The 12,575-nt window shown below is 40.5% G+C and overlaps 1 protein-coding gene across 9 annotated transcripts in view; it reads left to right on the forward strand.

Moving 5' to 3' along the window:
• shep (RNA binding motif single stranded interacting protein alan shepard) overlaps positions 1-12,074 on the forward strand; it is a 30,596-nt gene extending 18,522 nt beyond the window's left edge. For 3 of the 9 annotated variants that reach the window (XM_025307067.1, XM_025307068.1, XM_025307074.1), the window contains 9 exons: positions 62-535; positions 1,347-1,561; positions 1,898-1,956; positions 2,354-2,499; positions 8,784-8,941; positions 9,055-9,208; positions 9,465-9,659; positions 9,916-10,008; positions 10,510-10,775. In XM_025307067.1, coding sequence (XP_025162852.1) covers positions 62-535; positions 1,347-1,561; positions 1,898-1,956; positions 2,354-2,499; positions 8,784-8,941; positions 9,055-9,208; positions 9,465-9,659; positions 9,916-10,008; positions 10,510-10,659 — 1,644 coding nt within the window. In that variant the 3' untranslated portion in view covers positions 10,660-10,775. The other 6 variants (XM_025307069.1, XM_025307071.1, XM_025307070.1 and 3 more) reach the window with 6 other exon arrangements.
• The last annotated feature ends 501 nt before the right edge of the window (positions 12,075-12,575 follow it).

Below are 12,575 nucleotides of genomic sequence, written 5' to 3' on the forward strand. Positions count from 1 at the left end.
GATCGAAATGAACCATCGTGGGTTGGTTTCCTGGCTGACGAAGATTTCCTTTGTTTTTTAGGGCGCGAACGGCCCGAGACCGGCGTACGTGGGCGCCAACAACGGTAACGCGGGCGGTGCCGGCGGAGGCGGTGCCGGTGGCGGCGGCGGCGGAGGTGGCGGTGGTGGCGGCGGTGGCGGCGGTGCCAGTGCCGGTGGCGTCGGCGTGGGACCCGCGGCCGGCGCTGGAGGCGGTGGCGGCGGCGGCGGCGGCGGTGGCGGTGGCGGTGGCGGCCACGGCGGTTTGAAGGGCAACGCGGCCGGCGGGCCGAGAGGTGGCAATCCGGTGCAGTATCGCGCGAGTGGCGGCGGAGCGGCCACCTGGAGCACGGCGCCGTCGCACGCGGTCGCGGCGGCGGCGGCGGCGGCCGCGTATCCGCCCTACACGCGGTACCCGAGCGCAGCGGCGGCAGCGGCGGCGGTCGGCGGTCCACAGCAGCTGCCGACTTCCGCTAATCCCTTCGTCACCGCTGCTTCTTACGCGCAGCATGCGTCGGTAAGTGTGCGCCGACGTCGTTGACGTAGCGGCTGTGAGCTTTCGTAGCGACACCCGGTGAGAAAGAGAAGGAGGGAAGAGATTCGTTGTTCCCCGTGAGGTAGATTCGATTTCTCGAAGACGAGATGCGTATCAACGCTGCACCCGCGAAGAAATCTGTCTCTGATGACTCACACACGATTGCTTTTTCGTCCGATTCTCTTTCATCGTTTAGGATAGATAATCGTGCCACGTGTGTATTGTCGAGCATGTTGATGGATAAGTACGGCTCTTAAACCTGTAGCTGTAGAAAGAATACAAGTCGCTATTTTTCTTTTTCTTTGTTTTCCGTTAGTCTTTGCTCTTGTAGAAGTCGCAAAGATTATAAGACGGATTATAGATGATAAAAGCTCTTAGACGCTTGATCCATTAAATATATCAGATTCTCACAAAACATGTACGATGAACCTGAAGATAGAGGTATTGAAGAGAGCATTTTAAGAAAACTAGGCGGGCTTTAAGAGATTAGTATTTGGAATTTCATTTATTTCTTCCAATCCTCCATCGCAATATCGCAGTCAACGGCCTATTCGACTTTGACCTCGCGGTGGTAAACACTAGATATTTTCTCCGAAAAGATAATTTCATTTAGCAAATGCGTTATTGCTCTGTAAGTTTACTCGTCAAATTTATTTCCTTGTAATTTTGTGTTGAATTTTTACACAGAATCACAGAGTGTTGAAATGTTTTATGTAGAATTTTTGCATAGGGCTTGCAATAACGTGAGATTATTTTATATCAGACTTTTACATCGTGTCGTTGTGATTTGCAGTACGGTGGTCAGCGGGTGCCTACTGCTTCGTCTCCAGCGAACACAAACAGCAGCTCCAGCAGTGCTACCGGTAGTCAAAGCGGAACAATGAGCACGAGTCTCAGCAATAACGCTATGCAGGGTCAGCAAGCGGAGCAGCTATCGAAGACAAATCTTTATATTCGTGGCCTCAACCAAAACACAACTGATAAGGACCTCGTTAACATGTGTTCTCAGTAAGTAGCGTTAAATCGCTTCTCTGATTACTCGTAACTCCCAGAGTAATCTCAGAGAATTTCACTCACAAGTCAGAGATTTAGATCTCTGTAATCTTTTACTTGTCAGAGGAAAGATTAGTTATCGATAATGATTGTATATAATAGACATTATTATACACGATAATATATTATTATGTATTATGGTCAATAAGCATACAAAATTCGATAATTCCAATAATTGACGCTTATCTGCTCGTACTCTCTTGTGTGTAATTGAACTAATATATGAATACGCGGTATGCACTTACTAAATTAATATAATTAAGTTACACTTTTAACCCGATGTTTTTACAGATACGGAACTATAACATCAACGAAGGCGATACTTGACAAGAATACAAATAAATGTAAAGGTACTTATACTTGAAATACTTTATCTTTTATATTTGTACTCTCTAGTATATTTCATTCTTCATGATCTCGCGCGTTTTCCTATTTATAAATTTATTTTAAATCCGTAAATGTCGAGTTAAATTCACTGCATCCTGTCGCTTTATATTTTCCTTATATTAGACTTTTCAGTTAGTATTACGTAAATGCTTATAGTTTTGTTGATATTAACGATACATTTGCCTGATATTATCGTTGTAATTTTCTATATCAAAACTAAAGGTGTTTTTGCGTGTAATGGGATTATATTTTCTCTGAAAAATTAGAGAAAGATTTGAAATAATTGCAAAAAGATATTGTAAAAGGTTTCGAAGGGAACTACTCTCTTCTACTCACCAGTGGCGTACAATTGTGTTGCAGGTTATGGCTTCGTAGACTTTGAGTCACCACTGGCGGCAGAGGGTGCTGTGAAAGCACTGGTCGCCAAAGGGATCCAGGCTCAGATGGCGAAAGTGGGTATCTGGTTGCTCCGTAGACTGGACAGTGTACGTTGGTTGTGCATGCAAGTACAGTAATACCAGAGTAACAGTAAACCTCTCTTTCTCTCTCTTCTCTCTTCTTTCTGTCTCTCTTCTCTCTGTCTCTCACATCTCTCTCTTCTTTCTCTCTCTTTTTTTCTGCCTTGCCTATATTATTTTTATCCTCTTTTATTTTCAAATAATTTTTTTCTCTCTATTCTCACCTTTATCGTCGAGATCTCTATCGAGTTAGATCGTGTTAGATTTCTTCGCGCCTTTTCTGAGTGTAAATGTAAGACACACGTGTACTCTCGACATGGAAATACTACAATAATTCTATGGAATTACATACAGGAGTATCCGAGCAGGCGACATCTTCACTCGTTACAAGAAAACATGTTTAAAACAATGTAATACATTCTTTGAGAAAGGATCATGTTTCGGTAAATGTGACATAGCTACTGTCAGTTTATTTTACATAGTGCATTTGCAGTACATATCGAATAATTGCGCTCACATATTTATTATATCAGATATATTTTTATATATCAAATTATATTACTTTTTACAAATTATATTACAAATTATATTACCTTTCGTGGGAAGAATTTGCATTTTTTTCGCTCTTTCTATCTGACTCTCTCTCTTTCTCTCTCTCTCTCTCTCTCTCTCTCTCTCTCTCTCTCTCTCCCCCCCCCTCTCTCCCCCTTCTCTCTCTCTCTTTCTGTTTCCTTTTTCTATCTCTTTTTCTTTCTCTTTCATTTGTCTAGATATTTTTCCCGACACTTTGTTTGTCATTCTATCTTACGTACCTCCCTATCAGACCTATCTCGATGCTTGCTGCTGTATCTCGGCCACAGATTATAGCCGATACTATGCTATGTCGACACGTTTACGATCGTCATGTCTCATGTCCGAGAATTGCATTCGTTTCAGCACTAATTTCAAGCTGCTTCCCTTCCATACTTCCTCTTTCCCTAGAGTCTTAATAACAAGTCATCCTCTACGAAACTCTTAGAGCTTTACTCCACCTTATACTCATCAACTCGTTAAAAAAGAAAAAAGAAAGAAAGAAAGAAAGAAAGAAAGGAAGAAAGCGCGATAAAAAGATAAAGACGAAATAAACGAAAGTATCACATTTGAAGTATAGCAACATGAGAGCGACGTAACGGCCTTATTACAGTAACATCGGTATATCATTGTGCAAATATAAATATGTTCAGTCATATTGTCCAAATAAATAACATCAATCAATAACGTCAGTGATACAAAGAGACAGAGCATACCTCGACTCGTGCCACCAAATTCGAAATTTTTATCGCATATTCCATTGATTTATCACGGTCAATCGTAGTGGAAAGAACCGCGATAAGAGTTAGTCTTCAGTTGAATTTTATTCGACTCCGCTCGATGGTCGGTTTAGTCACCCTCTCCGTTTTCTCGGTGTCTCCGCATTTAGTCGAGTTCCTTTTCGAAGCAACGATCGAACGAACGGTAGAAAAAGAGCGGACACTCGTACACGTGACACACATATACACATACACACACACACACACGCACATTGTGCCGAAAACGAGAAGAGAGTATCGGCTCCCGCCTTTTTCGTATCATTTGCTCCAAACGACTAACTAACGGAATGGTTCCGCTAATTGTGGCCGCGGTGAGAAGCACGGGGTGCTATTCAGCAGCTGTGATAATGCTGATGATATGATACTGATGATGATAATGACGATGATTATGACAATTATGATGATGATGATGATGATGATGATGATGATGATGGTGATGATGATGATGATTATTATTATTATTATTATTATGTCGATCGCATGTGACATGATACAAAACTAAACTACGACACCCGTACCCTTCATTAACTCGTGCCCAGAGGTACGCGGTTATTACTCGCTATTATTCAGCAGCGATGCTATGCGAGATCAGATCAGGCGCTGCCTTAGCTCCTCAGGGTGTTGGTTGGTTGGTCTGATTGACATACACTTGGCTTATATATAATTACAGTTTAACCAGCACACCTACAGATTCACACTGCGCGCAGTCGGGAGCTCTCGTCGTGAGATTCGAATTCGCTCGCTCGACTGATTAGTAAGACTCGGTAACGAGTGAACGATTTGTACCTATACATGTGTTGTACATAGTATAAATGCGGGCTTGAGCGCGCAAAATTGTCAGCGATGCTCAACTTTTCACAATTGCTTGAATGCTGTCACGATCCTCGCATTCTTGTGTTAGGAATTTCGGTGGATTAATGTCTTTAAGATGAAGTAGAAATATTCTATAATTGCCTCAAGATATACGAAATAGATGTATATATGTAACATTATAGCTTTCAGAATTATGTAGAGATTAGATAGATTAAGGAATATTCGAGAGAGAATCTTTCTCGAATCTTACACGCGAGATCCCCGGCGCACAGACCATACTTGATGAATCTGTGAATTATCTTATCGTGATAAGAATACATTAAGATGTAATATTCGATCGTACATATATACAGGATGTCACAGAATGAACAGCGGGATCAACACTCAATTTAATGGCGAAATTTGTGCCTTCGTTTGATATGATTCATCTTATTGAAAGGCAGTTCATTCTGAGGCAGCTCGCATACATATGCGCACGTGTAACCGCGTGTACATGAAACATGCATATCACGCATATACGTACACATGCGTATATATATGTATACATATATATTATATATATATGTATATACATACATATATATACATATATATATATATAAATATTTAAATGCCATCAGCTTGGCTTATATCATGATATTTTCATTATTCGTTTCTTTTTCTTTTAATGCATTCGCAAGATTGAAGTAAATTGTCGTAAAGTATAAGTATATTCAAGTAATCGTAGATCTTTTTTCATTGATTCTTGACGGAAGCGGTGGATCTCGAAATATGCTTGAGGGTGCATAATGTCAATCGATCTTCGAAACTTCTGTTCAGCGTATCTCTCTTTCTCTTCCCATCACTTTTTTTTTATACGTATATTTTTTTTCTTATCTTACCCCTCGTTTAGTTCCTCTTTTTCTCGCTTAACCGTAAGCGAGAAGCCGGAGCATGAACACATGTATATGTACTCCATATTCATATACTCAACATATATTATGTGTTTTGTGCGATCTATATTCATCAAGTCGCTCCTTTCTCTTTCTATCACTTCCTCTCTCTCTCTCTCTCTCTCTCTCTCTCTCTCTCTCTCTCTCTCTCTCTCTCTCTCTCTCTCTCTCTCTCTCTCTCTCTCTCTCTCTCTCTCTCCCTCTCTCCCTCTCTCTCTCTCTCTCTCTCTCTCTCTCCCTCTCTCTCACCCTCTCTCTCCCTCTCTCTCCCTCTCCCCCTCTGTCTCTTCGTTTATTTACTCATATACGATGTAATTGTATATACATATATGTATATATATATACGTGGAGATGTCTGTGCTTCTTTACCACGCTTTTCTGTCTTCCTCTTTCTTTTCCCCTTTCTCTCTCTCTCTCTCTCTCTCCTCTCTCTCTCTCTCTCTCTCTCTCTCTCTCTCTCTCTCTCTCTCTCTCTCTCTCTCTTTCTTTCTTTCTCTCTCTCTTTCTCTATTTCTCTCTCTCTCTCTCTCTCTCTCTCTCTCGCTCTTGCTCTCTTTTCTCTCTCTTTCTCTCCAATAAAATGTCAAATGTTACTTGGATTTATTCTTCATTACCGCTTTGAATGGTTATCTATAAAGACGACGGAGACATATCGACGTTTACATAATGTTAAAAACGTAAATAGATGGAGATTGTACAGAGCGTTGGTACGATACGCGGCCAAACACGGCTACGGGATCAGTGTATCGAGAGATTAGAAAAGGTGCAGGAAGTTTTCACGCAAATCCCACGCAAATGCCTCGTTCAACAAGTGGAGTTAAACATACTGGTTCAATTCTGAATAAGTAGTTTCGTGTTTAGTCGTGAGTAGCGGCGACTTGAAACTCACGCGTTATAAAATCGCTCTTTATCGTTTGTCCAAGATTCCGCAGCGCAAACAGTTGGCGTGGCGACTCGTGAATCCTTATTTTGAGCGAAGTCGTCAAAGTTAACGCTAAAGAGCTTACATTCGAGAGCGAGTAGTAGTAAACGTTAAATTAATCACCAATCTGGCTTCGGCGGTGAAAGATACGTTTATTGTGTCGACGATTCCTCTTACGTGATTGTCATTGTTGCGTTTTGAGAAAAATTACATCAATATGTAATACGTGTGTTTTCCATTCTCCTAGGAAAGTGTGTTATTACGAAAGATTATCGGGGAAACAGGTAATGAGAGATAAGCGCGTCGCGCTGACATATCGCCGTCGTAAAACTTCTTTGTATCCTCTCTAACTTTCCGACACACATACTCACACCGTAGGCCGCATGTGGCCATGTGTTTTACAAATATTCTGTGCACACAGAATGTATCGTGAGTATCGTCACGATGTTATCAACTACCGTCCGGTAATTCGGGACGAGAGCATATGATATTCCGCGCGGCTGACTCGAGGCTGTCTTGAGAAAGTTTGTCCAGTCTCGTCGCGTTGAAAAACGCGATGTGAAATGTATGCACAGGCGACGTATCCACTGTCACTATCTCGCGTCTATCGCAAGATACTTAGTCTACGAATGGAACCTTGACTGAGAGACGTATACCATAGCCCTCTGTCTTACTAGATTATTACCTGGAATTATTGACGTAGTGTTGCAATTTTCATTTTTATACACATTTATTTCAACTGTCTTTCTTTTTACGTCTGATTTCTTCATCTATACACTCTCACTCACCTCTACCTCTGTCGTATCTATCTCTTAGGGCTTACCTGTAGAAAAGAGAAACCGATCAAGCCTTCCGATAGAGCTCTGTGAATCTTTTGCGCGAGGACTGTTTAACGATATATCGTACGATGTGTATGTGTGTGTATAGAGTACATCCGTGTGAGCATGCTCCGCGCGCGGATGATGCGGGATGCGCTTGGAAAGAAAAAGAAGAGCAAAGGAAAACACGAGAGAAAAAAAAGAAATGTAAAAGGAACTCCTCTTTTTTTTTTTTTTTTATCGGGAGAATCGTTTCCATAGATAGTAGCGTTTGATCGAGAAAAGATCGAGAAAAGAAAAAAGAAAAACTAGGAAAGATATTTCTATCGAATGCATCCGATAAGCAAATTTAGAGAGCCACCGGAATGTGGTAAACATAATTTGCCATGAAGCATGACAACTTTCTTTTCTCTTCCGACGTTGAGATTAATATTACTGTCACGGTTCCGATCGATCCTTGATTGACTCGTTCTCATTTCGTTTTGCACTCTCTTGGGAATTAGTTCTCGACGGATGATACCCAATCTAGTTTAACGAATCTCTTCGTAGTGTCACTGTTACGTAGAAATTATTATTACATTTGTGTTTCGACCGAGAGTACATGTACTTCTCTCGTTCATTCGTTTCACTTGTACCGCAGAAATTTACTTCTTTCCTTAGATACGTGAGACTACGCGAGAATTAGAAGCATCGTTTATCGCCTTGGGAACATCTGAAACTTTCGTCTTTTCGTGTATTATCTCGACGTTGCTCGGTAAACTGAGAAATATCATTTTAACATTCCAGACTAAGCGATGAGATCACGCGATCACTTCATTCTGCCAGACTCTCCTAATTATTCACTCGTGGTTTTTATCTCAGTTTTTTATAACATGCCTCTGACATAATGATTATGTATGTATGAATAATAGTGAATAAATAGTGAAAGTTATACAGAATTTCAGCGACGATACTTGGACGAGTGTGTCATGCAGGTGTATCTCTTCGTCCACTCCATTCATTAAATTAAAGGACAGCTCCCGTGTTTTGAGGCGATATTCTCTCCACGAAATTCTTCATCGGGCTTTACCTTTTTCCTCAATTGCGTGCAAAGCGACTAAGAAGAATATCTGCAAAGTTTGCCCAAGCATTTTCGCGAAAATCTGTATACGTTATTGTCGAGCATGTGAATATAGCTTAGTGGAGTCTTGCATATTCTCGAATCTCTCATATCTATTCTTTATCGATGACGCATTTCAACAGCGAGCGATGTGTGTTGTAACTGTTGCAAAATCGCTATTCCAAATTCATTCGCCGTGTCTCGTCTGTGCATTCATTTGTGTGTTTTCGACGATAACACACAGAACAGAGATAACGACAGTCAGGGAAGTTAAAATGATAAACTATACTCGTATCTGTCTGGAAAAATCGATATATACATATATACATATATATAAATATTTATCGTGTCCGTTTTACTATACAATCTAGTTGCAAAATATCTTTGCTCTCTTCTCAGCAACAGGAGCAGGATCCAACCAATCTCTATATCGCCAACCTGCCGCTTAATTTCAAAGAAAACGATGTGGAAACACTGCTCGCCCAATACGGACAGGTCATCTCGACTCGCATCCTGCGCGACACCTCTGGACAGAGCAAAGGTGTCGGTTTCGCAAGGTGTGTGTACTTCACGATTGTATCTTTATCTTTCATTTTTATCTCTAGAAAATTATGGATTTGGAACCTCAAATAGAACTACAATTAACTCAGCTTGCCTGCATTGTTCACAGGATGGAGTCTAAGGAGAAATGTGAACAAATAATTCAGATGTTTAACGGCAAGGCACTAGCAGGGGCGAAGGACCCGTTACTAGTTAAATTCGCCGATGGTGGTAATAAGAAGAAATCATTATTCAAAAGTACAATATGGAGAGAAACTGGAGAGGTATGTATCTCTATCTCATTCCTCACAAGATCGCATATATTGTATATTTTTCACGTCAGAAAGTTGCCTCATACATCTTAAAGAAGGAATCAATGTTCTCTTCTTTAGTTTCCAAGTACTTGTAGAGACCTTGGAATTTTTTTTTGCTTCAGTTCTAAAATGTCCTCTAATCCAATCATAAATCAAAGCGAAAATTGATAATTCCGTCTTATACGATCGAGATTGTCCTAAGTATAACTTATTCTGTCTCTTCCAGAACATGACTCTGAACTACGACACGAGCGGAGTCGGTCAGAACGGCGTCGCCGCAACCCACATGCTTCCTGCAGCGACTCTAACACAGTATAGTCGTCACTATAGTCAAGCATTGCCCGGTTACAGCGTGCCTGGTACCCCTTGGGTGGCACCTTACCTCGTGCAGACCGCCCCACCACATATGCAACAGGTCGACGTGAGTTTTTGTACACTTTTCGTTCATTTCGTTCTCGTTGCTTTGCACGTGAGCGACAAAATGTATTATTTTCGTGCTCGGATTGCGCGGATTCCTCTTGGTCAAAAAAAGATCGTTTGTTTCTCTGTTTTTAACTGTGTTATAAGTCTCTTATCTAAACTATCTATTGAACCCCATCTTTCGAGGCGATTATTCGCACTCATCGTCGCTGTGCCTTGCGAAGCTTTTGCTGATCGAATTCATCTCTCTGTTACAGATGATACCGTCAGCCGATCCTAGCAATCCGCAGTACAGTATGATTCCTCAGCTTACTACGCAAATGTCTACCTTGCATCTTGGCACTGGTTCCGTAAGTATCAGCTCTTTGTTCCTTAGCAAATGCGACGCAAAAGTCCGAACGACATCTTGAAAATATTTTTTGGGTACTTTGAGACTTCCGATCGAAGGCGCAGTATCTTACAGATACAGCTTCGTGTTTCAAATCTTTGATATTTTCGTGGTATTTACAATAGAATCGATTGAGAATGTGTGAAAACATACATTAAGCATTATATGTATATATGTGTGGCCATGAGGAAAAAATGTCTTGTAATTATACAATTTAGTATTATATTTATAAATTATATTTACGAGAAATGTTGACTATTGTATCTTTGAGATATGTGTCACGACCATTTGCACTGCCTGAAAGGTGCTTTTATTAAAAGGAGAATTCAGGATATATTGCTTATACTTTAAATATTCTTTAGACATCGTCGACGTCTTTCGGATAATCAAGTCGCTTGGATAAGCTTGGATCCGAGCCATATTACCAGGCGAAATCTAATCGCGTTTCTTGTTTCTTTCTCAGTACATCGCGAGCCCACATCCGTATCCCTACACTACTTACCCTGCTCCGAGCATCATACACACCATGCCGCTGGGTGATTCGGAGCAGACGAGTAACGCGGCGTCTCCAGATGACTCTTACCAGCAGTACCAGGCTCAGCAGCCTAAGTAGGCCACGGTTTATAGGTCAGAATTCCCCCCTCCTCTGGACATGCGATATCGCCCCGAAATGATTCCTTTGTTCGCAATAAAATGATGATTAAAGCTAAACAAAAGGCGATCTTTTGATTGCAGACGTACGTTCGCGCGGAGAGTCAGCGTAAATTAGGAAAGAAGAAAACCTGTTACAAACACAAGTAACGAAAGCTAAATTGTAGAAGAGTATAAAAGAGCGAGATAGGATAGAAAAACGAAAAGGAAAGAGAGAGAGAGAGAGAGAGAGAGAGAGAGAGAGAGAGAGAGAAAGCGAGAAAGAAGAGTGGAGGGAGTTATATTAACGAAGAAGAGATGAAGAGTAAAATATAATATTACGTAAAAAAAAGTCAGATAAGATTCTTCCTCACGATAAATTGACTTGCCAGCCATCTTTTATACGTTTTATCCATCAGATAAATAGGTGAAAGTAGTTGATATTTTGCAACGAGTAGTAGAGAGTGTGAATGTTGCGAGAGGGTGTGAGCGCGAGAGTGAAAGCGTGCGAATGAGAGAAACGAAAATGAAAGAAATAAAGGGAAAAGAGCACGAGAGCAACCACGTGTGTCGTCCGCGGACGCACGTGTATGACACCGATGCGGCTCCGTTAAAGTTGTAAACGCCGACACGAACACTCCTGTACACACAAATACATAGACAGACGCATACAATGACAAAACCGAGCTATATAATGAGGGACAGTTTAGTGTCAAGCTGATAGGCTTCCATGATAACTTTAGGTAACTTTACATTTATTAAGCAGATTGTAAGACAAAACTAAACGAAAGCGAGAGAGAGAGAGAGAGAGAGAGAGAGAGAGAGAGAGAGAGAGAGAGAGAGAGAGAGAGAGAGAAAGAGAGAGAGAGCGCTCGCAAGTATCAATAAGTATTTTAAAGAGCATGTAATCTATACCGAAAATCAGGAAAAAGAAAAAGAAATAATGCTGCTCAGAATTATGTGTAAAGGAAAATTCTTCCCGAATAAAATAAAATTAAATGGTAAGAATAATATACGAAGAGCGAGAGAACGGGCGCGAGAGCAATAGAGAGAATGAAGAAGAAAGAAAAGAGAGTGAGAAGAAAAAGATGCACTATTTCCACACACTATAATTGACAATTTACTAGAAATATGAGCGAAGTTTAAAGGCGAAGGAAAACTGAATTTGAATGAGCAAATTTGCATTATGTGTTCTTCGCGTAAAGTATTTTCCTCAACGCTGTTAGTTTAAATGCCAAACAGAAGTGCTCATACGCTCGGAAGATGTTAAAAAATTGAAACTTTTTCAATGAAATTTTGATATCGAGTTCTTCCGTGTGCTCGAAACGTCTTCCTCGCGACAAAGCACTTTGCTCCATTCGCTCACATACGTACATGCATATATTCATACACCATACACACACACAGACACACGTTTACATATACATAAATTTATATATATATATATATATAAAATAATATATATATATATATAAAATAATATATATATATATATATATACACACACACGCATGTATGTATGTATGTACGTATATGCATACATGCATGCAAATACACCACACTGTCATCGGAGTTCACGTGTCTTCTTTTCATCTTTATGTTCTTTCTTCTTTTTCTTTTAAATGCTCAGACATTCCAAGCTGGTTACACATGCGCGACATCGCGTGAGGATCTTTTTTTAATCTGAATGCTTTTTTACGAGTAAAAATAACGTGAGCAAATCAAGATCAGTTATGATGCTCAGGTGTATTCTCTTTTCATTTTCTTTCATTTGTCGTTTTAAGGGTAAACATTTTTTTATTATATCGCGAGGATGTTTCGCGGCGAGGCGGAAAGCGTGATTAAGTAAGTCGTGCTTTGTTTCTGAAAATGGATGAAATTCATTCGTTTCGGTGATAA

The sequence above is a fragment of the Harpegnathos saltator genome, unplaced genomic scaffold (assembly GCF_003227715.2).
Source record: "Harpegnathos saltator strain DR-91 unplaced genomic scaffold, Hsal_v8.6 scaffold83, whole genome shotgun sequence".
Classification (NCBI taxonomy): Eukaryota; Metazoa; Arthropoda; class Insecta; order Hymenoptera; family Formicidae; genus Harpegnathos; species Harpegnathos saltator.